Source organism: Chiloscyllium plagiosum, unplaced genomic scaffold, assembly GCF_037043375.1.
Source record: "Chiloscyllium plagiosum isolate Xiang-an unplaced genomic scaffold, Cpla_swu_hap1 HiC_scaffold_3, whole genome shotgun sequence".
NCBI classification, from domain to species: domain Eukaryota; kingdom Metazoa; phylum Chordata; class Chondrichthyes; order Orectolobiformes; family Hemiscylliidae; genus Chiloscyllium; species Chiloscyllium plagiosum.
The window spans coordinates 54,234,351-54,258,384 of NW_028270141.1; the positions used below are offsets into that span (position 1 = coordinate 54,234,351).

Genomic DNA, 24,034 nt, shown 5'->3' on the forward strand with positions numbered 1-24,034 from the left:
TGGCAGGTTACAGTGTGATATAGATAAGCTGCAGAACTGGGCAGAAAGGTGGCAAATGGAGTTCAATGTAGCTAAGTGTGAGGTGATTCACTTTGGTAAGAGTAATAAAAAGATGGGGTACTGGGCTAATGGACGGATACTTGGTAGTGTGGATGAGCAGAGGGATCTTGGTGTCCATGTACACAGATCTTTGAAAGTTGCCACCCAGGTAAATAGTGTGGTGAAGAAGGCATATGGCGTACTGGCTTTTATTGGTAGAGGAATTGAGTTCCGGAGTACTGAGGTCATGATGCAGTTGTATAAGACTCTGGTGCGGCCGCATCTGGAGTATTGTGTGCAGTTTTGGTTGCCATACTTTAGGAAGGATGTGGAGGCACTGGAACGGGTGCAGAGGAGGTTTACCAGGATGTTGCCTGGTATGGTAGAAAGATCGTATGAGGAAAGGCTGAGGCACTTGGGGTTGTTTTCATTGGAGAAAAGAAGGTTTCGGGGTGACTTGATAGAGGTGTACAAGATGATTAGAGGTTTAGATAGGGTCGACAGTGAGAATCTTTTTCCACGTATGGAGTCAGCCATTACAAGGGGGCATAGCTTTAAATTAAGGGGGGTAGGTATAGGACAGATGTTAGGGGTAGGTTCTTTACTCAGCGAGTCGTGAGTTCATGGAATGCCCTGCCAGTAGCAGTGGTGGACTCTCCCTCATTATGGGCATTTAAGCAGGCATTGGATAGGCATATGGAGGATAGTGGGCTAGTGTAGGTTGGGTGGGCTTGGATCGGCGCAACATCGAGGGCCGAAGGGCCTGTACTGCGTTGTATTCTTCTATGTTCTATGTTCTATAATTCTAAATGCGGCTGAACCAAAGTCTTATAAAATGTTAGGAGAAAGTGAGGACTACAGATGCTGGAAATCAGAGCTGAAAAATGTGTTGCTGGAAAAGCGCAGCAGGTCAGGCAGCATCCAAGGAGCAGGAGAATCGATGTTTCGGGCATAAGCCCTTCTTTAGGAATGAGGAAGGTATGCCAAGCAGGCTAAGATAAAAGGTAGGGAGGTGGGACGTGGGGGAAGGGTGTTTGTGATAGGTGGAAGGAGGTTAAGGTGAGGGTGATAGGCCGGAGAGGGGGTGGGGGCAGAGAGGTCGGGAAGAAGATTGCAGGTCAAGAAGGTGGTGCTGAGTCCGAGGGTTGGGACTGAGATAAGGTGGGGAGATGGGAAATGAGGAAGCTGGAGAACTCTCCAACCACAAGGGATGAATGCAGATTTCTCCAGCTTAACCTCCTTCCACCTATCGCATTCCCAACGCCCCTCCCTCAAGTCCCTCCTCCCTACCTTTTATCTTAGCCTGCTTGGCACACCTTCCTCATTCCTGAAGAAGGGCTTATGCCCGAAATGTCGATTCTCCTGCTCCTTGGATGCTGCCTGACCTGCTGCGCTTTACTAGCAACACATTTTTCAGCTCTTGTAAAATGTTAACATGTCCTGCCAACTCTCACACTCAATACCCTGTCCGATGAAGGCAAGCATACCACATGCCTTCTTGACCACTCTATCGACCTGAGTAGCCATCTTCAGGGTATAATGGACCTGAACCCCCAGATCTCTCAGCTCATCAACTTTTCCCAAGGCTCTTACATTTACAGTATAGTTCGCTCTAGAAATAGACTTCCCAAAATACATCATCTCACATTTGCCTGGATTGAAATCCATCTGCCACTTCTCGGCCTAACTCTCCAGTCTATCTATATTGTCTGTATTCTTTGACAGTCCCCTATGCTTTCTGCTACTCCACCAATCTTCATGTCATCTGCAAACTTACTGATCAGACCAACAACACTCTCTTCCAGATCATTTATGTATATCACAAACAACAGTGGCCCCAGCACTGTGGAACACCACTGGTCACCCTTCTCCATTTCGAGAAACTCCCTTCAACTACTACTCTCTGTCTCCTGTTGCTCAAGCAGTTCTTTATTCACCTAGTTAGAACACCTGTGACTTCACTTTCTCCATTAGTTTACTATGAGGAACCTTATCAAATGCCTCTCATAGTTTTATAAACCTCTATAAGGTCACCTCTCAACCTCCTACATTCCAGTGAAAGAAGTCCCAGCTTATCCAGCTTCTCCTTATAACTCAAATCCTCTAGTCCCAGCAACACCTCTGTAAATCTTTTCTGCACCCTTTCCAATTTGATAATATCCTTCCTATAGCAAGGCGACCGGAACTGTACACAGTACTCCAAAAGTGGCTTCACCAATGTGTGCAACTGCAACATGACATCCCAACTCCTGTTCTCAAAGTTGTGAACAATGAAAGCAAGCATACCAAATGCCTTCTTTCCCACCTTGTCTACCTGTTATGCCAATCTCAAAGAACTATGTACCTGAACCCCTTGGTCTCTCTATTCAACAACACTTCCAAAGTCCTACCATTAAGCATACAAGTCTTGTCCATGTTCATCTTACCAAAATGCAACACTTCTCTTTATCCAAATTGAACTCCATTTGCCACTCCTCCAATCCAATGGATCAAAATTCCTTTGTAATTTTAGATAACCTTTTTTCACTGTCCACTATATATCTTACATGGTCCTGCTGAAACCATGCCGGGCGGTGGCATGTAAAATCCAGGCTCAATTGTCACAACATGCAGAGGTCAGATCATTGCAACAGATTACACCATTCAATTTTATCATTCTCTACTACCTGTCCTTAGTGGAGAGCTTTATGCAGAAAATATCTTTAATCACAAATCCATTAGGTAAATGTCCTTGAGACCATACAGAATAAGAAGAAAGTAGATTCTGTTGAATCTTTCCTAAGCAGCATGTCAAAGTCATTTGGCAGACTGCACCATTGCCAGAACTTTCTGAAAAGTACCAAAATATAGTTTAGCTGAGAGCAAGAAAGGTTCTTCCAAAACATCCTTTATTCATGCCTTGAATCGCATCCCTTCCAAACATTAGTGTCACAGAGACTGCTGGGGAAGAGACTATTGTGCACCTCCTTGTAGAAAGTGTCTTTGCAACGAATGTCTGGAGGGAGATTTTTGTTTTGAGGTCCATCCTAAGCAGTTCCATGACACAAGACTTGGTCTCTACAGGCTGTTGACAGGGACTTTCACATGGGACAAGCATCAAATGCAGCAGGAAGCCCATCAATTTGATGAAAAACACTTCTTTTGTTTGACTGAAGCTTGTTGGTCTTCTAGTGCAGAGAGTTGTTCTTGATCGAGTATTGCTGATTGGCAAATTCCAAGGACCCAGATGATGTGGTGAGGAATACACTGAAGATGGAGCAGCTGCTGCAAAGGCACAATGGGGAAAGGTGACTGACTAAGGCCTTTTAGCCATAGTACAACCAAGATCTAAAAACTGTGAAGGACCCCTTAGGATGTAAGCTGACAAAGAATGCATGTTTTCAGCATCAAGAGTATTGAAATTGCACTGAGGTACCTCACAGTGTTGAGCTCTGCTCTGTTGCACTTTATGTCATTTTTAATTTGAAATGTTTTGAAATGTAATTTTACAATTTTATGAATAAGGTATATTTTTGAATCAACAAGGAGCATCCTCATTACTGTTGTGCTGACAATTTACAGAGTATCCACATTTCACTAAAGTTGGCAATTTACAAGAAACATCTACTTTATTGTAATGTTGATAACTTACAATGGCTATCCACCTTCCTGTAATGCTGGAATAGTCATGTTACTATTCTGGTGGGAATTTATAAAGTGCATTCACATTGACCCAAAATGTTAACTCTGTTTCTCTCCCTGCCAGACATATGCTGCCAGACTTGTTGTATATTTAGAGCACTTTCTGTTATTCTTACTTTAATATTGGTAAATTACAAGATGCATCTACCTTACTGCACATGCTGGTAATTCACAGGAAGCACCCACATTCCTCCAATATTGGTCATGTACAAATAGTCATCCCCTTTCCTATATTATTGGAAATTTGAATGGAGCTGCCCATTGCTCGAATGTTTGTTATATACAAAGGTCACTCATGTTATTATAATTTTAGTCATTAGCATTTTTGAATAATTACCAAGAATGTTGGAAATACTCAGCAGATCAGAAAGTATGTATAGGACAAAAACCAGAGTCAATGTGTGGAATTTTGCCAGCTTCTTGGGAACAGACTACAAGAGGAAAGATGGCAAAATGACATGCGCAGGCATTGATGATTTTGTGAGTGGGAGATTTGGCGTGTGAGATGCCCACTAGGAGCCCAGTTGGGCTATTTAAATATGGCACTTCAGAGCTGCTTCCCACTTCTGGATGTATTTTATCCATGTTCGACCAGCCCCCACTGAGTGGTTGTGGCCTCTCAGCTGGTTTTGTGATTGGGGTGGGGGTGCTACTTCCATTTTTGGAAATCCACGATCCAGATAACTGCTGCTCATTAGCGACAGCCATCTCCTCTGCAAATAACTTTGCCAGACCTCAGTGCACCCTACCCTCCATCAACCAGTTGGGGGAGTCTGCAGGCATTAGGCATCCCCAGACTCCTGCTTGCACTGTTTGAGGATGCATGCCATTAATTCCCCCCACACTGCAGTGCAATGCCAGTGAAGGTCATAGTGAGCAGAGTTGCTGTTCGTCTGTTGATCCTCTGATTGGGCTGGCAGGATGGGGGAGGGACAGAAGAGGTCGAGCTACACTCTTATTAGGTTGGCAGCCCCAATACTACATGGTTGGCTTCTCTGGGTTTGTCACATTGCTAGATGTCAGCTTACTTGACAACATTTGGTCAATATTTCATAAGAACTGGAGAAGGCATAAAAACAACAGTGAAGATTATGAAAGAATGAACAAAGGTAAGGTCAGCGATAGGAAGTCATGGGGACAGGTTTGGTCTCTTTATCTAAGGAAGGATTATGGTTATGGAGAGAGTGAAATGAAGAATCACCAGATTGATTCCTGGAATGGTTGGACTTATATATGAATATGAGAAACTGATCAATTAAGGCTATATTTACTAGAGTTTAGAAGAGTGAGGAGGAACTCGCCATAGAAACATTTTCAATTCTAATAAGACTAGACAAGGTAAATGCAGCAAGGGTATTCCTGATAACCAGGGTGCCTAGAGCAAGGGGTCACAATCTAAGTATACAGGGCAGGCCATTTAGGGCTGATACAAAAAGAAATTTCTTCACCCAGAAAGTGGTGAGTCCATAGAATTCTCTGCCATAGAACACAGTTTAGGTGAAATCATCAAATTTTTCAAGAAGGAATTAGATATTGTACATTGGGCTAAAGCAATCAAAGAGTATGGAGAGAAAGGAGGAGCAGGGGACTGAGTTGGCTGATTGGCTGTGCTTACCTCGAATGGTGAACCAAGCTTTAAAGGCTGACTGGCCTACTCTTGTTCCTATTTTCTATGTTTCGATTAAATGACAAGAAGGTTGTTGGTGCAAGGCTGAAGAGCGGCAATTGGGCAAATAAACATGACTGCAATGTTGGTTAATTTGGATGGACAGCCCAGATTACTGTAATTGTAAAGCTCAAGGGTGAATATAATCTGATTGCAGATACTGTTGACATAAAAAAAAACTCTCGTTTCCTTACTATTTTCACACCTCTTATCCTAACTAGCTTCTATTTGGGAGTTAGAATTTCGTGTCATTTCTCCCTCCCTCCCCGCAAAATATTGGCAAACAGTTCAGCACTGGTTCGAGAGAAAGGATTACAATCTGGTCATCTATTTTTATTACTATTATGCAATTGGCTTCAGTCTTACTGTATGGAATGCACTTGGAATATCAAATACATAATTTCTTTCCAATCTGCTGGTTTACTGCTGCTGTGTGTGGCTTGCACCATTTGTGAGTCCTGGTCGAGGGAGGGTGCGGATGAACTGACCGGCTGAAACGAGCCAGAGCTTTGTAGGATCGGGTGCGGGTGACTAGCCAGCCAAGCACCTGAATCCTCTTTATGTATAAAGCGACACTCGGCCTCCATCTCTTTCTGCGTCCCCTCCACACTGCCTGACGATGCACCTAGCCGGTTTGTGTGTGGTTTAGAGAGAAAAAAAATCCTCCCCCTCCCCTCCCCACTTGTCCCCTCTAGCCTCGCTGTTTGTATTAGACATGCAGTAAAAGATTGTTCGCACACCCCTTTTTTTCTCTCTCTTACAAGGAGCCGTTTCCGCGGTGCACACACTCCCTGAGGGAAAGCGTGAGGGGCTCCACATAGTGAGATCCCCCTCCAGGCTGGATATTGTAGCAGCAGAGAACTCGGTTAGCAGGACAGCACGCCAGCGTTAGCAACTCAGCAGCACGGGGATTGCATTGTAAACAGCTGATGGATTAATGTCTTTGGCTTGTTTGTATCTTGGTGAGGGATGTCCGTTTTAGGGTGTGGGGAAATTGTTTGTGTGTGTGTGTGTATATATATACGCTGCCTATAGCTGTCTCGCCCTCCCCTTCACTTCTGTCTCCTTATGTATATACCTGCCCATCAAATGTAATGCAATTCCTTTTTCCAGGAACGAGTCTACCGGCGCCTGGTCCACTCTGGGATGTAAGACTGTACTTACCGATGCATCCCACACCAAATGCCTGTGTGATCGCCTATCTACATTCGCCATTTTGGCTCATCAACCCACAGAAATAGTAAGTAACTGGGGTAGTGTAAGTGGGGGCGGGGGGATCATTATTAATAAATCCCATTCTATTTGAAACGGTGGCCGATATTACGATTTTTTTTCAGCCTACCCACCCCCGAAAGCGACAGCGAGAATACGTCCTGCTGCATCTTCTTGGCATGTGGGTTTTAATAAATAATCGAGTGTTCTGCTCTGCCAAGCAATAATAATAATCTGGGGATAAGGGAGAGAAACTCGGCAACACTTTATGACAATACAACTCAACGGGGATAATCTGCTCTGGTTTCCTCAATTAGACTTTTTTTAAGATAAAGATGTGTTGTTTATAATAGAAACATTAATTGTTATTGGGGAGGTTTTTTTTAAAGAATCGCCTTGAGATCAAACTGCGATATTGCAAATACCTTTGAAAAGCAAATGAGAAATTCCGCCACATTGTAATGGGGACATTGTGAAAAGAGTTGCTTGACTCTGTGTGTTGAGGTACGGTTACTTCAGAGGTTATTTTTCTATTTGAAACCCTGCCACCTTCCAGTAAATTACTAATGCACACCCTGTTACAGAAAGGAGGAGAATTAGCTCGTTTTATGCGACTGGGAATAAAGAGACAGTAAGACATTGACCCTGATTCATCTCCCCTGAAAAAGGCAAGGACACCAGTTTCCAAAATGAAGCAGAGCAGGGAGTGGAATGTGTAGGGAGCCGAGGGGGGTGAATTTGATCACCGTACCTTCCCTTATCTCGATCAGCTGGGTAATGTGTACTAAGGGTAAATGTCCCACCACATGATGTGACCGTTGTTTGTCCGCCAGACATTATTATTACTCAGTTTACTTTCAGATTAGCAAAAGGTGGATCATCCCAAAGGAGACTGTTTGCACACTGAATTTGGCACATGTAGTGGTCATGATGCCTTGGAATTACTGTAAGATATTGATGGTTTTGTACTGGTATCAATACAGGAATGGCCCTGGCCTATTCCATGCAATGAGGGACTGTCATGCCAATATATTTTGATAATGGAAGCCAGTTTGTATGGGGGAAAGTGAGACGGTGCACATGATTGATTTGTGGTGAGACCAGTTAGTACTGTTTTAGGATCAGTTGAAGCAACTGACTCTTTAATTTGGTTCAGTTTGCTTCAATATTCCTTTAAAATGCACTAAAGTTTAAATGTTTAAATTAAAATGCAGTATTGAAATTAAAATGCAGTTTTGGATGGTGACAACTTTAGTTGATGCCTGTTGTTGGAATGCAGGGGCTCTTTTTGAGAATTTAAAGTAGATTTTAAAAGTGAAGGGATTCAATTTTCATCCGATCCACTTTCCCCAATATCAACCTTGCTTTAATGAATCCTATTTGTTGGATAGTAGGCAATGTTCCATTTTATATACTTACTGTAGCTTACTGGGAATTCTACTTGGAGCTCCGTATTGGATGCCTATTTATAAAATTGATGGGGATTGGTATTGGCACTTGTCATTTGTTGCTCCACCCTCTCCATTGACCCGCGAGCAATTGCCTTCACTTCACAATTTCTTCCATGTCACTAGTACCTCCCTTTCTGAGCCACTCTATAGACCACCTTCCCTTTTCAATAATATCTCTTCGCTTCCACTAAGAGCTGGAAAATATGAAACTTACCATTGATTTTCTGTGTCGAAAAGTGTGGCGCTGGAAAAGCACAGCAGATCAGGCAGCATCTGAGGAATAGGAGAATTGACGTTTCGGGCATAAGCCCTTCATCAGGAATGAAGGGCTTATGCCAAAATGTCAATTCTCCTGTCCTCAGATGCTGCCTGACCTCTGTGCTTTTCTAGTGCCACACTTTCGACTCTCATGTTGAGCATCTCCAATCCACACTTTCTCCTGATCATTGATTTTCTGTACTCCATTTCATTTCAAAACTAAAGGTATGGAAGATGTGCAAGCTTGTCACTGTATAGTAACCCTCCTGTCAGTTTGCATTGCTTCACTTACTGGCTAGTTTTTATGCATTGATAGAATAAAATGTCAGAATTTCCTGTCATTCTTTCATGTTTGTATAGTATTCTTGTTAGACAATGTTTAAACAAGTGAAGCAATCAGTGTAGATACCTATGTCAAGACTGTTATAATAACTAAGTACTGGAAGATCTACTTTGTTTTTGCTTATCTCTTCGTGACTCTACAAGAGAAAGAGCCACCAATAATGCATTAAGATAGCATTTAGCATTTAGGCTCACCTGGTTAGAAATCTCAGTTTATGGCTATAGTCTTCTGACTATCATTCAGAATTTTCAGCACATGCTTCACACTGGGGAGTCATGTGATCCCTGAACCACATGAAATGCCCAAAGCCTGGCAAATCAGTTCATAATCCCAAACACCTCTGCTTTATTTGTTCTCATCTGTTATATTTGTGAGTTTATTGTTTGGGTTTTGTCTGTGTCAGGAGTTTGCAAAAACATGTCTGCAATAATGTTGCCTCCTTAGTGCTCAAAGCCTATTTTTGGAGTACTGTTACTTGTTGTCATGAGCAATGTGAAATGTAAAATTAATGGAAACATTCATCTAAATACGAAATGTTGTGAAATTATGTGCCACCTCAAGTCTAAAGATCAGATACTCTGAGGCAAGCACTGTGTCATAGGCACGGAGTGCTGTGCTGTTGAAGGTGCTATCTTTCAGATGCAGTATTGACTTGTATTTATATAATGATTTTTAAAAATGTATTACTCCCTTGGGACTCTTCGGAGTGTTATCAAATCAAAACTGACACCTAGCCACATAAGGGGATATTAGCGTGGTGGCTAAAAGATTGGCCTGAAAAGTAAATTCTTTTTTAAGGAGCATCTGAAAGAAGAGAGCAGATATATTCAGAGAGGGAAATTGGTCCCTAGGGCCCAGGCAAATGAAGCTATGCTGTTAATAGTGGAGTGATTAGCATTGGAGATGTGGACAAGGCCCAGATTTGGATAAATATTATTATTAAACTGAAGGAAGTTACAGAGATATAGGGGCAAGGTTGTGGAAAAAAATATGAACCAGGATGAGAATCAAACCAGGGTCTTTCTTGTCTATTGAAAGTAGTTGGGCACTGTTTTGCAAGAGTGCCTAATGTTCTTCCAGGGTCGTGGCATGCAAATTCCCTGAAAAACTTCACAGTCAAAGACATGTTGATTGACAATGCTGTACGTGGAATCAGGTTCTGTTGAATATTATTCTGCTGGCTACAAACATTTGTAACTATGTTTTAAAGTAAATTATATTGCTTGCAGTGATTTGAGACATTTTGAGGCTATGTAAAGTGGTTATGTAAGTACAAGTCTTCCTCTTATTGCTCCACAGTCAATGCTACATTGAACATCCATGATAAAAACTGTTTGTTATAATAAGTATTATAGAAACTGGTTTCATTTTCTGCTTCCTTGACTATGTACATCCATTATTTATTCCCAAAAATAGAATTAAAATACTGTTTGAAAATGGTAACAGTATTTTTGCCACATGTTGTAAAGATCCAGGCCTTTTTCACTGGAACACCAGTACTAATGATTGCTATGCTTGGCAAGCCTTGTGTAACAATTAAATGTGCCTATTTGCATTCATCACCAAGAATCTAAGCTTTATGATTTTCACCCACTCATGTATGATATGTACACAGAGACATACACTACGTCAAAGCTGATGAGAAACTTTCACTCCTACACCCCTGTTCATCCTCTTACTCGCTATCATTTTTAAGTTTTTATATTCCAGGGATTTGGGTGGTGTTGGCTATGCCAGAATTTAATTGCTCATAGCTAATTGTCCTTGAGGAGGTGCTGGTGAGCTGCCTTCAATAACCACAAATGCTGTCCAATTAGTGTAGTTTCCTGACTTGGAAATATGTTATGGTTCCTTTGGAGTCACTGGGTCAAAATCCTGGAATTCTGTCCTGACAGCAGTGCCACAATGGATTGCAGTGATTCAAGGAGACAGCTCACCACCACTTTCTTAAGGGCAGCAAAGGGCAGGCAATAAATGCTGGCCCAGCCAGTGATCTCCATATCCTGCAAATTGTGGTCCAGTAATGGTTAGAAATGCAGGGCTACTGGGATAGGGTAGGGGTTTAGGTCTGGGTGCGATTCTCTTCAGCGTTTCGATGTGGATCCGATGGGTAGAATGGCTTTCTATGCTGTGATATTGAGTGTCGGTGGTGGAGGGAGTGAATGTTTGCTGGTGTGGTATAATTAAGCCAACGGCAAAGTTTCTTGAGTGTTGTTGGTGCTGCAAGCATCCAGGCAAATTGAATATTCCATCATGTTTTCGATTTTGCCCTATATATGGTGAATAGCCTTTGGGAAGTCAAGAAATGAGTTACTGTTTGTGAGATTCCTAGCCTCTCATCACAAATATTTATATGGCTAGTCCAGTCAATGCATGGTGAATGGTAACCCCTAGGCTGTTGGTAGTGTAGAATTTAGTGACAGTAATGTCAAGGGGTGATGGTTAGGTTCTCTCTTGTCAGAAATGATGATTGTTGCATGGCAATTGTGAGGTGCAAATGCTACTTGTCATCCCAAATGTGGATATTTACCAGGTCTTGATGCATTTCAATATGGACCACTTCAGTATCTGAAGAGTCCTGAATGGTGCTGAACATTGTGCTATCATCAGTGAATATTCCCACTTCTGATGATTGGACTTAAGACACCACCTTGAGTAACTTCTGCAGAGATGTCCTTGGGCTGTCTAACTGCCACTGGCACAACATTTTCCTTTATGCCAACTTTGACTCTACCCAGTAAAGAGATATCACCCTAATTTACATTGACTCCAGTTTTGTCAGAAGTTCTTGATGCTGTACTCAATCAAGTGTGGCCTTAATGTCAAGAGCAGTTGCACTCACCTCACATCTGGAGCATAATTTTGAATATAGGAATAGATTTAATTTGGGTGAGTTTTAACAGTATCAGCTGGGGTTAGTTGATGGATTTTTTTTTGGAATCATAAAATTTCTAGTTTAAGCTTTTTCAGAAAGTTGAGCAGGTAATACAGACTGATACTTTAGTGCAAAAGTGAGTTGAATGCTTCATCTTTGAATCTTGTTTTTCTCTAAGATCTGGAACACATGAGGTGGATGTTACATTTCCTATAATATTACTCAAAGAAGAAGTTAATATTTCAATGTCAAGGTCGCAAAATTGGTTAGTCTTTGTGTATTATTTGTCAGATCTTACTGTCTGTAAAAATTCTTTATGATTGCCTACATGACAATAGTGATCACAATTTTTCAATTGGTAGGCAATGTCTTATGGCTGTGACACTATGCATGTATCATTGAAATCACAGGTACGCAGAAACAATACCATAAGACAACAGAGAAAAACAATTTTGCTGGTACTGACATTTAACTGTCCAAATTAATAAGGCTAACATGGAAATATGACACCATTCCTTTAGTGTCACTGGGTCAGAAACCAGAAACTCCCTCTTTAAGAGCATTGTGTGTATGTACACCACATTGGGCAGCAGCAGTTCAAGAAAGCAGCTGACCACCACCTTTTCAAGGGCAAGTAGGGATGGCAATAAATGCTGGCCCAGCCAGCTATGTCCACATCCCAAAAATCATCTAAGGAAGTGAGTTAACTTTCATTTTATGGATATATTAGCCTTATTAATTGGATTGTTAAATCTCAGAACTTCCTTTGTGCCAAGTATGACTCTAAGCAGTGTAGAGATTTCCTCCTGATTCCCACTGAGTTTAGTTTTCTATGCTCCTTGGTACTTCACTCAATGAAATGCAGCCTTGATGTCAGGAGACGTCACTGTGTACTCATGTCTGAAGTTCAGCTCTTTTGTGCATGTTTGGGCCAAGGTTGTAATGAGGACTGCACCTAATTGACATATCACAAGACCCTTTCCATGAGGATGGCTACTGAATGGATGTGAATAGTGAATATGTAGATCAATAAGTACTTTAAGGCAGAGGCATAGCTGTCTTGGGCAGCATCTGTTGCCAATTCCTAATTGCCCTTGAAATGAAAGACTATGCCAGTTCACAGAAGCATAGAAAATAGGTGCAGAAGTAGGCCATGAGCCCTTCAGGCCTGTTCAGCTATTCAATATGGTCATGGCTCGTCATCCAATTCAGTATCCTGTTCCCACTTTCACTCCTTTTATCTGTAGAACGATATAAATCTCCTTGAAACATTAAATATTTAGGCCTCAAATGCTTTAGGTGACAGAGAATTCCACAAGATCACCAATCTCTGAGTGCAGAAGTTTCTTCTTATCTCAGCGCTAAATAACCTACTCTGTATGCTTAGATGTGACTCCTGGTTCTGGACTCCTCAATCATAACGAGCATCCTTTCTGCATTTACCCTGACAATCCTGCTAGAATTTTATAGGTTTCTATGAGCTCCTCCCTTATTCTTCTAAACTCTAGTGAATATAGCCCAACTGATCCTGTTTATCTTGATATATCAGTCCTGCCATTTCAAGAATCAGTCTGGTAAAATTTTGCTGCCCTTGCTTCATAGCCAGAACATCCTTCCTCAGAAAAGGAGACCAAGATGTTAATACTCCAGGTTAGGTCTCACAGTTGCAGCAAGATATCCCTGCTCTTGTATCTGAATCCTTTCACTATGAAAGCCAAACACCATTTGCCTTCTGCAGTGCCTGCTATATTTACATGCTTACTTTCAGTGACTAGTATATAAGGACACCCAAGCCTTGTTGTAACTCATCTTTTCCCAATTTGCATCCATTCAGAGAATAATCTGCCTTCCTGTTTTTGCCAAAAAACATAATCTCACATTTATCAACATCATATGTTATCTACTGTATATTTTCCTATTTACTCAACTTGTCCAATCTCCGTGAAGTATCTCTGCATCCTTCTCACAGCTATACTGACACTCAGCTTTGTATCACCTCAAACTTGAAGGTATTACATTTAGGTCCTTGATCTAAATAATTAGATGATGTGGGTGGCACAGTGGTTAGCACTGCTGCCTCACAGCGCTAGAGACCTGGGTTCAATTCCTGCCTCAGGCGACTGACTGTGTGGAGTTTGCACATTCTCCCCGTGTTTGCGTGGGTTTCCTCCGGGTGCTCCGGTTTCCTCCCACAGTCCAAAGATGTGCAGGTCAGGTGAATTGGCCATGCTAAATTGCCCGTAGTGTTAGGTTAGGGGTATGGGTGGGTTGCGCTTCGGCGGGGCGGTGTGGACTTGTTGGGCCGAAGGGCCTGTTTCCACACTGTAAGTAATCTAATCTAATCTAAAATCTAATTAATTTATATTGTGAATGTCTGGTCTGATCTCTGCGGTATCCCACAAGTTATTGTCTGCCACTTGCAAATTGATCCATTTATTCTACTCTTTGCTTCCTGACTGCCAATCAGTTCTCTGTCCCATGTCTGAGGGCAGATACAAGTAAATTTCATTGCATTAGTCTTGGGTCACATGTAGGCCAGGCCAGGTGAGGGTGGCAGATGTTCCTTCCCTGAAGGACATTAGTGAGCTAGATGAGTTTTTAAATTGTGCTGATGATTTCATGGTCACATTTACTAAGACAAGCTTTCATTTCCAGATTTATTAATTGAATGTAAATCCCGTTGGTTGCCATGATCAGACTTGAGCCTGTGTACCCTGAGCACGACTAATTTTTTAAAAATCGCGAGAGAAATTCAGCAGGTGTAGCAGCATCTGTGGAGGGAGAAGCAGACTTAACGATTTGAGTTCATCATAATTCCCAGGAAGTTCTGGCATTTCCAAAGTAATGGATGTTTTGGATTTAGGATACCTCTTCTTCAGAACAGCTAAAATATCTAATGAATTGGAGTGGGCGGCACAGTGGTACAGTGGTTAGCACTGCTGCCTCACAGCGCCAGAGACCCGGGTTCAATTCCCGACTCAGGCGACTGACTGTGTGGAGTTTGCACGTTCTCCCCGTGTCTGCGTGGGCTTTCTCCGGGTGCTCCAGTTTCGTCCCACAGTCCAACGATGTGCAAGTCAGGTGAATTGGCCATGCTAAATTGCCCGTAGTGCTAAGGGGTAAACGTAGGAGAATGGGTGGGATGCGCTTCAGCGGGTCGGTGTGGACTTGTTGGGCCGAAGGGCCTGTTTCCACACTGTAAGTAATCTAATCTAATCAATTACATTGGACTCAATATCTTTCCAATTCTCTCTCCACAAATGCTGTCAGGCCTGCTGAGTTTCTCCAACTCTTTCTGACTTTATCTCTGATCTCCAGAATCCACAATACTTTGCATTTACCTAGAATATTATTCTGGGCTGCTGTTTGGCCAGGGATCTCATCACTGTGCTACCTGAATTGTGCTCCATGTAAATTTAAAACAATCCCTTGTCATCTTTGTGTGGTTGAAGTCTAATTGCATCAAATTATTTTTTTCTGTTAGCAGAATTGAAATGTCAAATGGAAAGTGCTTGAACAATTCTTTTGCTTTTTCCTTTTAGTCTTATGCACAATTGATACAGGGTAAAACTGTCTTTGACATCCTGAGGTCCATTAGGCATCATTTAATTAACTGGGCGCTCATATCCCCACCAATCCTGGGGTATATTGGAGTTGCGAAGACAAGTGTTCTGTTAAAAACTTCTTTAATAATTCTTGAGTTCTTGGCATCATTTGCTAATACAGTTTAATCAGGTACTTGGGATTTTGCTTGGAGCAGCTCACATCCCAGATGGAGAGGAGACCTTTAAAATTTGAATGTTGTTCTGCTGATGATTAACTCATCGCTGGAAGTGTAGATGGTTAGACTCTCTGACACGGTATAGTCTTGAAAGCTTACATTCTCATTATAGATCTCGTCACTTCCATTATGAAGTTGAACTCTTGAATGTCTCATTTGGTTGGGGTTTGAAATGATCACTTCCCACTGCTCTAGGTGAAGCAGTGCAATCATACCCATTATCCATCAAGTTGGCTGAATGTGTGTCTTGACGGCAAATGTTTGTTATCCATGTGTGTAGCATGAGTCAGGGATCTTTACGTTTGCCACATGTCCCTCAGGCGAAAATGACCTATCAGATCTGGTTTCTACTCTGGATGATAGGATGTTGTTGGGCACTGCTCTAGAGGATACACGGCTTTAGTGGGCTGGTTGAGGATTGTAGTTTTGACCATTCCCAGACAAGGTACTGCCAGGTGCCAAGGCAGATTAATCAATAGGCCATCTTTGGTTTTCTGGCACTTGGTTTCTTTATTGTTTCCTTATGTTTTTAAATCCTCCAGCCTTCACACATACCACGTCACCTCCTCTCAAAAGCCCATGCTACCTTCATGCACCCATGCCAATTCATATAAACGTATGCAATCCACTCAGTCCTTGACCCCTTATTGTGTCTGTGCTAATTCAGTATGCATCTATGCCAATGTCCATTTTTTCTTGTATCTTCATGTCAACTTAGTGCCAATCCAACTACTACCTTTTGTGGTTCTATTCTAAATGCCAACTCACCCAATATCTACCAAGAAGTACATTAGAATCCATATTGCGATTAAATAAAGAACTAAGGGTAAATATCTGTCTCCTTCATTTTTAAAGTCTACAGTTAAAACAAATCATGAACGTGGATTCATGTCTTTTAAATTCCCTCAAGTGTTTAATCCCATTTTTGAACCAAAGACTTGTGTTCAAAATATCACACTAGAGACTTTAGTAACTTTTTTAGCTGCAATGAGAAGGTGAATTTATAGACTACTGTTAGAATAGTTATCGTAATATGAAAAAATGACTTCCATAATTGCAAAAGCAGATTATTTTTTCAACTCTCAGTGATGCAGTCTGTGTAATTGCTTGTTTAAACCACTGGGGATTTAAATAACTTGACCGTACCTTTTTGAAACCTCTCACTGAATCAGACAACTTTTAAATTTTAAAGGGCTGATGATTTATTACAGTGAAATTTGCATTTATTTTAATAGAATGCTGAGTTTGGGTTTATCCACAGTAATCCCTACTGTGTTTGAGTTTCATTCATCCACAAATCACACTGTCCCTTTTTTCTCTTACTAGTGAAATTGGGATCTGACAGAAATGGAAGTGGGACATCTGAATCTGTGTCCCACCAATCATTTGTAATGATGTGCAGAGACTCCAAAAAATCTGGTATCAAAGGGCTGTTGGTTTCTTGATTTATTTCAGAGTTGATTTCTAACATTTCAATTTCAGTATTTTGCAATCTCAGATTCAAGATAATCTTGCAGTTAATGGTTTTCTTGCTCTCAGCATTTCCAAAGTGCTTCATGGCCAATTTAGTACTTTTTGAGGTGGTGAAGTGTTAGAAATATGACAGTTGCTGTGCGCACAACAGAAGTTGTGATGATTTGTTTTTGGTGTGCTGATTTGAGAGAGGAATGTTGGGTAGAATAGGTTTGATAAATATTGATCATGGCCTGGGAGATAATTTTCTGCCCTTCTGCCATGCAGTAACGTGCACCATCTTCTCCATTCACTTAACAGAGCAGCTAGGCCTCAGTTTAAGTCTCTTTTAAAAGATGGTATCTCTGACAATACAACATTGTCTCTTAACTTTCTGCTGAAAGCCTCTGAAGTACAACTTTGAAGCTTCAATCTTCTCTTGGAAGTTGAGGATGATACCAACTGAACCATAGCTTGAATTGTCGCATGATTGGGAGAGTTAGAAATTGAGTTAACTTTGAGGCTGCAAACTTGCTTATCAGGATTATTGCTTATTGTTTGCAGATATTTCTTTGGAAACCTTCTTTGAAGTTGACTTAGAGGTGTAGGAAGCTATAGGTGAAGTCCAAGGACAATTTTGAACTATGTGTATGTGATTGCAGAGGGAAGTAAAAGTAGGGACTGGCTATAAACTCCTGCCAGATGACTGGAGAGTTGTAAATGCTGCATCCTTTTCCAAACAAAGCATGAGGATAAGTCCAATGAAAACAGTTTACTCAATTAAACCTCAGCGACAGGAGAGCTTTTAGAAACTATGACTCGGTCACGGTTTACTGTCATGAGGGCTAAGGAAAGCCAGGAGTAATTTGTTTAAGGTAACTTCTGTTGAATCAATTTGATTGAATTTTTAATAAGGTAACAGGGATATTTGACGAGGGTGACTCAATAGACTTTGTTAAAAATCACGCAGAGATTTTTGTTAAAAATCTAATGCAGAGAAGTGTAAAGGGACAATATAAAATCAGAATTCTATTTCTGAAGGAGATGCAGGAATCTGGCTACACATGTACAAAACTCACTGAAGATGTGACTACAAGTTGAGAAACTCAGTAAAAGGCATTCAAGGTTCTGGATTTTATAAGTAGAAGCATAGAAAAGAAAGCTTGAGTTATGATGAAACTGTTTTCACCTTGACTGATGTACTGTGTCCAACTCTTGGCACTGCATTTAGGATGGATGTAAAAGTAGAGAGGATGCAGAAAGATTTGAGAATACTCCCAGCAATGTGAGGTTGTGCACTTTGGTGGCAAAAATAGGAAGGCAGATTATTATCTGAATTGCGGCAGCTTAGAAAAAAGTGGGGTGCAGTGTGAACTTGGTGTCATGGTGGAACAGTCGCTGAAGGTTGGCATGCAGGTGCAGCAGGTGGTAAGGAAAGCTAATAGCATGCTGGCCTTCATAGCAAGAAGATTTAGATATGAGTAGGGATGTCTTGCTGCAGTTATATAGGGACTTAGTGAGGCCACACCTGGCGTATTGTATGTAGTTTCAGACTCCAAGTCTGAGGAAGTACAGCCTTGCTATTGAGGGAAATATCAAATAAAAGCCAAAAGAACTGTGAACTCTGTAAATAAAAAACAAAAACAGAAGTTGTTGGAAAAGCTCAGCAGATCTGGCAGCATCTGTGAAGAAAAACGAGTCAATGTTTCGAGTCCGGTGACCCTTCCTCAGAGATGTCCATTCTGAGGAAGGGTCACCGGACTCGAAACTTTAACTCTGATTTTTCTTCACAGATGCTGCTGAGCTTTTCCAGCAACTTCTGTTTTTGTTGCTATTAAGGGAACCCATTGAAGGTTCACCACACCAGTTCCCAGAATGGTAAGACTGGCATATGTAAAAAAACTGGTTCGATTGGGCTTGTACTCACTGGAATTTAGAAGAATGATTGGGGGATCTTGTAAAAGTCCTGATGGGACTGAACAGGCTGGATGTGGGAAGAATGTTTCCAATGTTGGAAAGTGCAGAATTAAGGACCACAGTTGAAGAACAAGGGGAGAGCCATTCAGGACTGAGATGAGGAAGAATTTCTTCACTCAGAGTTGTGAACCTGTGGAATTCTCTAGCACAGAATGCTGTGGGGCCAGTTTGTTTGATATATTCAAGAGGGAGCTGGATGTGGCCTTTATGGCTAAAAGGATCGAGGGTTTTGAAGAGAAAGCAGGAATGGGATACTGAGTTTGCATGATTAGTCATGGTCATATTGAATGGTGGTGCAGGCTTGAAGGGCCAATTGACCTGTTCCTACACCTATTTTCTATGTTCCTAATGAAGAACATCAGTTATGTGGGTAAATTAAAGAAGCTGAAGCTGTTTTTTTTTTGGACAAGAGAAGGCTGAGAGAAGATTTGTTACAGGCTCTCAAAATTATGAGTAGCCTTGAGAAAATAAATGGGAAGAAGCTGGTTCTCATTGGTGCAAGGTTGAGAGCTAGGGAACATGAACTTATGGTGATTGACAAAATAGTTCCTTGTGTAGTGAGTGGCTGGGATCTGGAAAGCACTGCCAGAATGTGTGTAAGAAGCAGATTCAATTGTAAGTTTAAAATTAAGAAAGAAAACATAGAGACTATGAAAAATGATCATGCAGACAAACACAGCAGGCCAAGTGTGTCATTCTGTCCTGTAATCTTTGACTGATTCTGCTTAGGTTTGAAGTAGTTAAGTAAATATGCTCTCGGGCTTCTCGTCTCATCTCAGGAAAGAGTCCCTGAAGACTCCAAAGTTTGCAGAAGTTAGCAAAATTCAAGGAATGTTCCAAAATATTTGTCAGGAAATAAGTACATTGTGAAACCTTTTAGAAATACTCCTGTATCTAACCTTGGTCTTCAACTGGAAAGGATATGCGAAAATGTTAGAGGAAAATGTTTATAGGAAAGCCCATCAGATAAATGAGTAAAAAGAAAATGGAAAGATATCCTGAAAGGATTAATGTTCTAGGACTAGGTGAAGATGCGTGAAAGGAGTTTTATACAGACCATAAACTGACACAGGACATATGGGCTAAAAGATCTGGTACTGGATCAGATGTGCTATTGGTGATGGTTGTTTAAGGGCACTTTTTATTATTGGTGTATTTAATCCTTTTAATTGGAATATCAGCATTCTATTCATGTTATATTTGTACTGCTTATTGCTACTTCTGCCTGGAGATGTGCTGCCATGGTGTACCATGCTCATCTGGATTGCCTCATGCATTCAGTGTCAGTCATCTGCAACCTGTCTCTGGCATCCACCATCCAATGGCACCTTAAGTCCATCAGTTTTTCTGCTGCTGTCTATTTGCCTCCAATGAGATCTCTGTAGCTTTTCAGCTCTGTCAAATGTTTGCAAGTTGACATATAGTTTGGAAATGGGATTTTAAGCATACATCGTAGCATCCATATTTAAAAGGACACTTTTCTACAGAAGATCTTGTCAGGTTTTGAGGTATATAAAATGGATTTAAGACGCTAAGACATGAGCAGAAGTAAGCCATTTGGACCATCAATTCTGCTTTGTCATTCAATGAAAACATGGCTGATCTGATATACCTGAAATCCATTTTCCTGCCTTTTTCCATAGCCCTTGCTTCCTTTACTGATTTAAAAAAATGTCTATCTCCGCTTTGAAGAGAACAGCCCACACAGTCACCCAATAATTCAGGCTCAATAGCCTCTACGGTAAGGAATTGCATAGATTCACTATCCACTGAGAAGAAATTCTTCCATATCTGTTTTTAACCTGTGACCCATTATTTAGAGATGATAATCCTAGACCGTCCCACAGGGGAAACAACCTTTCCCTATTAAGTCTGCTAAGAACCTTGTACATTTCAATCAGATTGATTTTCAATTCTTCTATATTCCAACAAGTATAGGTTCATCCTACTTGACCTGTCCTCACAAGAATCCCTTCATATCCAGAATCAGCCCAGTGAATCTTCTCTCGATTGCCTTCATGTCTACGGAATAAAAAAGAACCAACAAATAATATTTTTAAAGTCACACTGATTTGAAAACAGTGCATTATGATCACTATTGAGGACCTAGTGGGAAAGATTTTAACTTTGCTCCGAACAGGTCAGGTATCCTTTATCTGCATGTCTGAAAGCCAAAAAGATCTAAAAAGCAGACCCAAACAGACCTATGGACCAGCTGAGATTGGATCCTTTGGAAAATACCTTCACTTTCAAGTCCGTTCAGGCAGAGTAACGTTTTTTTTATCCCCAAAGGTCCCGAATGAACCTGAACAGAACTGACTGAATCTATATCCAAAAATGAAAATATCCTTTTGGCTGTTAGTCCTAAGGTGGTTGGATAAAGGATTCCTGACCTGTTACTGTAAAATGGGTGATTGAGAGTCGGCATCTATCTCAGTTGGCTTCAACAAAACTGAGTTGGGAAATAAATCAGGAATGGAAATGTGTTGCTGGAGAAGCGCAGCAGGTCAGGCAGCATCCAGGGAACAGGAGAATCGATGTTTCGGGCATTAGCCCTTCTTCAGGAATGCCCGAAACGTCGATTCTCCTGTTCCCTGGATGCTGCCTGACCTGCTGTGCTTCTCCAGCAACACATTTCCATCTCTGATCTCCAGCATCTGCAGACCTCATTTTCTCTTCAAATAAATCAGGAAGCTGACTATCACCATTTTCCACGATCATACAAAAGCCAATCTCCATCAGTGAGTCTTGCAACAGGAGTTTACATCACAGGTCAGGGATCATAACAGTGTCGCTTGCTTAAGCTATTTTTCCAGTGTTTAATAAATCTCCTCACCATGTAAATGTTTTACAATAAATAAAAGGAAAAGGACTTTATTTCTTCTTTTGTACTTTCTGAAAATTCTTCACTAAGCAATGGGCAAGAGGTAGGAGTTAATTTAAGAGGTTCAGGCAGTATCATGAGTATGAAGCTCAAACCCTTCAATCACATTATGCCATTGATATCATTCCCTACTTTCCATTGTTTCACACTATGTCAGACTGTTTTTGGAAGTAATTGTAATAATCTCTCTTACTGTATATAGTTGAGGTATAATATTTTTAGAGGATTACAAGTTCACAAAATGAACTAAGAGTTGGCAGTGATACCCTACAACATATTAACTTCAGCAATAAACATATAGGATGACATGCTGGCACAGTGGTTAGCACTGCTGCCTCACAGTGCCAAGGACATAAGTTCAATTGCAGCCTTGGGTGGATGGTTGTGCGGAGTTTGCATGTTCTCCCCATGTCTGTGTTAGTTTCTGTTGGGGGCTGCAGCTTCCTCCCAGAGTCCAACGATGTGCAGGTTAGGTCAATTGTCCAGAGAAGTGTAGGCTAGGTAGATTTGCCATAATAAATGTAGGGTTATAGGGATGGGTCTAGGTATGATGTTGTTGGGTGGATTGGTCTCTACCGCAGTACAGGGATTCTATGAAGAAAAGATCTTGGATCATTGCTTAAGATTTATCAACGAAACTTGCAATTCACTACTGGAACATTTCATATTTAGTGTGTATGGAATTATAGAATCCCTGCATTGGGGAATGAGGCCAGTTGGCCCATCAAGTCCCATTGACCTTTTGAAGAGCAGTCCAGACCCTGACGTATCCCTGTAACTCTGCACTTAGAATGTCCAATCTACCTAGCTGGCACATCTTTGGACTGTGAGAGGAAACCAGAGTGCCTGGCGGAAATCCACACAGACACAGGGAGAACATGCAAGCTCCACACAGTCACCCAAGGCCATAATTGAACCCAGGTACCTGGTACTGTAAAGCAGCAGTGCTAACTATTGAGCCACTGTGCTGCTCATTGTATAGTATATTCATTAAACTGGGCGTTCCTAAACTTAAAACATAGCCGTTTTTGTTTGTTGATTTTTGTTTTGTATCTGGTCTCTGACACCATTTGATTCTGTTGTATTAAGAAGCTCAGAGGGACCATGATCTTTAGGTGCCAAGTATTGATGTCCCACAGCCGAGGTAAAAGGAAACATTCTCTTCTATTTATGTTGATCAGGATTGTGGGTCTGAACAGGTTCAAGGGGCAGAATGGCCACCACCTGTGAAAATTATCTTCTGCATTTATGAATTCAATTTGAAACATATAAACATACAGTTAAAAGGATTTGTATGTAGCAATGCACACATTAATAGTACAGGATGCATTCCTGAAAATGGGTCTGAAAATATGTTCACTGTCGAACCTGTTTTCGAGCTGTTAAGGTATACTTGGGTATTTCCCAATCTCATTAGAACGCATCAAAAGTATAATCAAAGTGTACATCAGTGTCAGCGAAGAGGGCTTAAGAAACATACTGGCATCGTTTTTCTTTCACTCGCAAAATTGAAGTTTGAACTCTATTAGCTATCAAATAGATAGCTAATATGCACATCAAATAGAGCATGTTTAAGAACCTGCAATGAAGAGAGCTGTTCATATTATGCCATAGAAATACATTGAAGAAGCAGAAAATGCACAGCATCTCTTAGTAGGACATTTTATTTTTTAAAATGCAATTAAGAGGTCTATAATCTCCAACTGCTAAAAATCTAGTTATAATACTGTGAAAGTTTCTGACTAGCCAATCTTGCTTATGTCTGGTTAAACACTGTTGCATTTGTTTGACTTTATTTAAAAGGAAGAAACATCTATGAACAGGTTAATTAGAAAAAGAAAAATGTATCTCTGTCAACAAGGGTTGTTGTAGCACAATAGTAGTGTCCTTCTCTGTGAACCAGGAGGCCCACCTTCATGTTGTATTGGGTCCAGAGGTGAGTAATAACATATTCTAAACTAATGACTGTATATGTCAACAGAGGAACTCTTATGGTGCAGTTGTGGTGTATTGATTTCGAGACCATAACAACACTTTTTTGGGGGGACAAAAAGAGATCTGACAACAGGAGGGCTTGTGGTGTCTGTGCCTCTGAGCTAAAAGATCTGAGTTTCATTACCCCATTCTCCACAAATGTGGCATAACACGACGATTAAAATAATTTCACCTGTAACACTAGAGATTGAAAATAACGATCAGACTGAGCAGATTATAAACTGTATCTGCAAAGGAAGGTGTCTTAGTTTTCTGTCTCACCACTGGCTTGGATCCATATTGACAGTTCTACACCAAAAATAGGTATTACACTGTTTGATGGGTCAGTTTTTGATGTGGGCATTGTTGGCTGGACCAAAACGTATTGCCAATTCTCTAATTCCCCATAAGAATGGACATGGCCAGTTTTATGAATAGATT

At 41.1% G+C, this 24,034-nt stretch overlaps 1 protein-coding gene across 15 annotated transcripts in view; it reads left to right on the forward strand.

The window, feature by feature from the left end:
- Nucleotides 1-24,034, forward strand: part of adgrb3 (adhesion G protein-coupled receptor B3) — an 858,467-nt gene that overhangs the window by 628,351 nt on the left and 206,082 nt on the right. For all 15 annotated transcript variants that reach the window (XM_087979341.1, XM_087979352.1, XM_087979359.1 and 12 more), the window contains one exon: nucleotides 6,500-6,626. In XM_087979341.1, coding sequence (XP_087835467.1) covers nucleotides 6,500-6,626 — 127 coding nt within the window. The remainder of the gene's footprint in view (nucleotides 1-6,499; nucleotides 6,627-24,034) is intronic.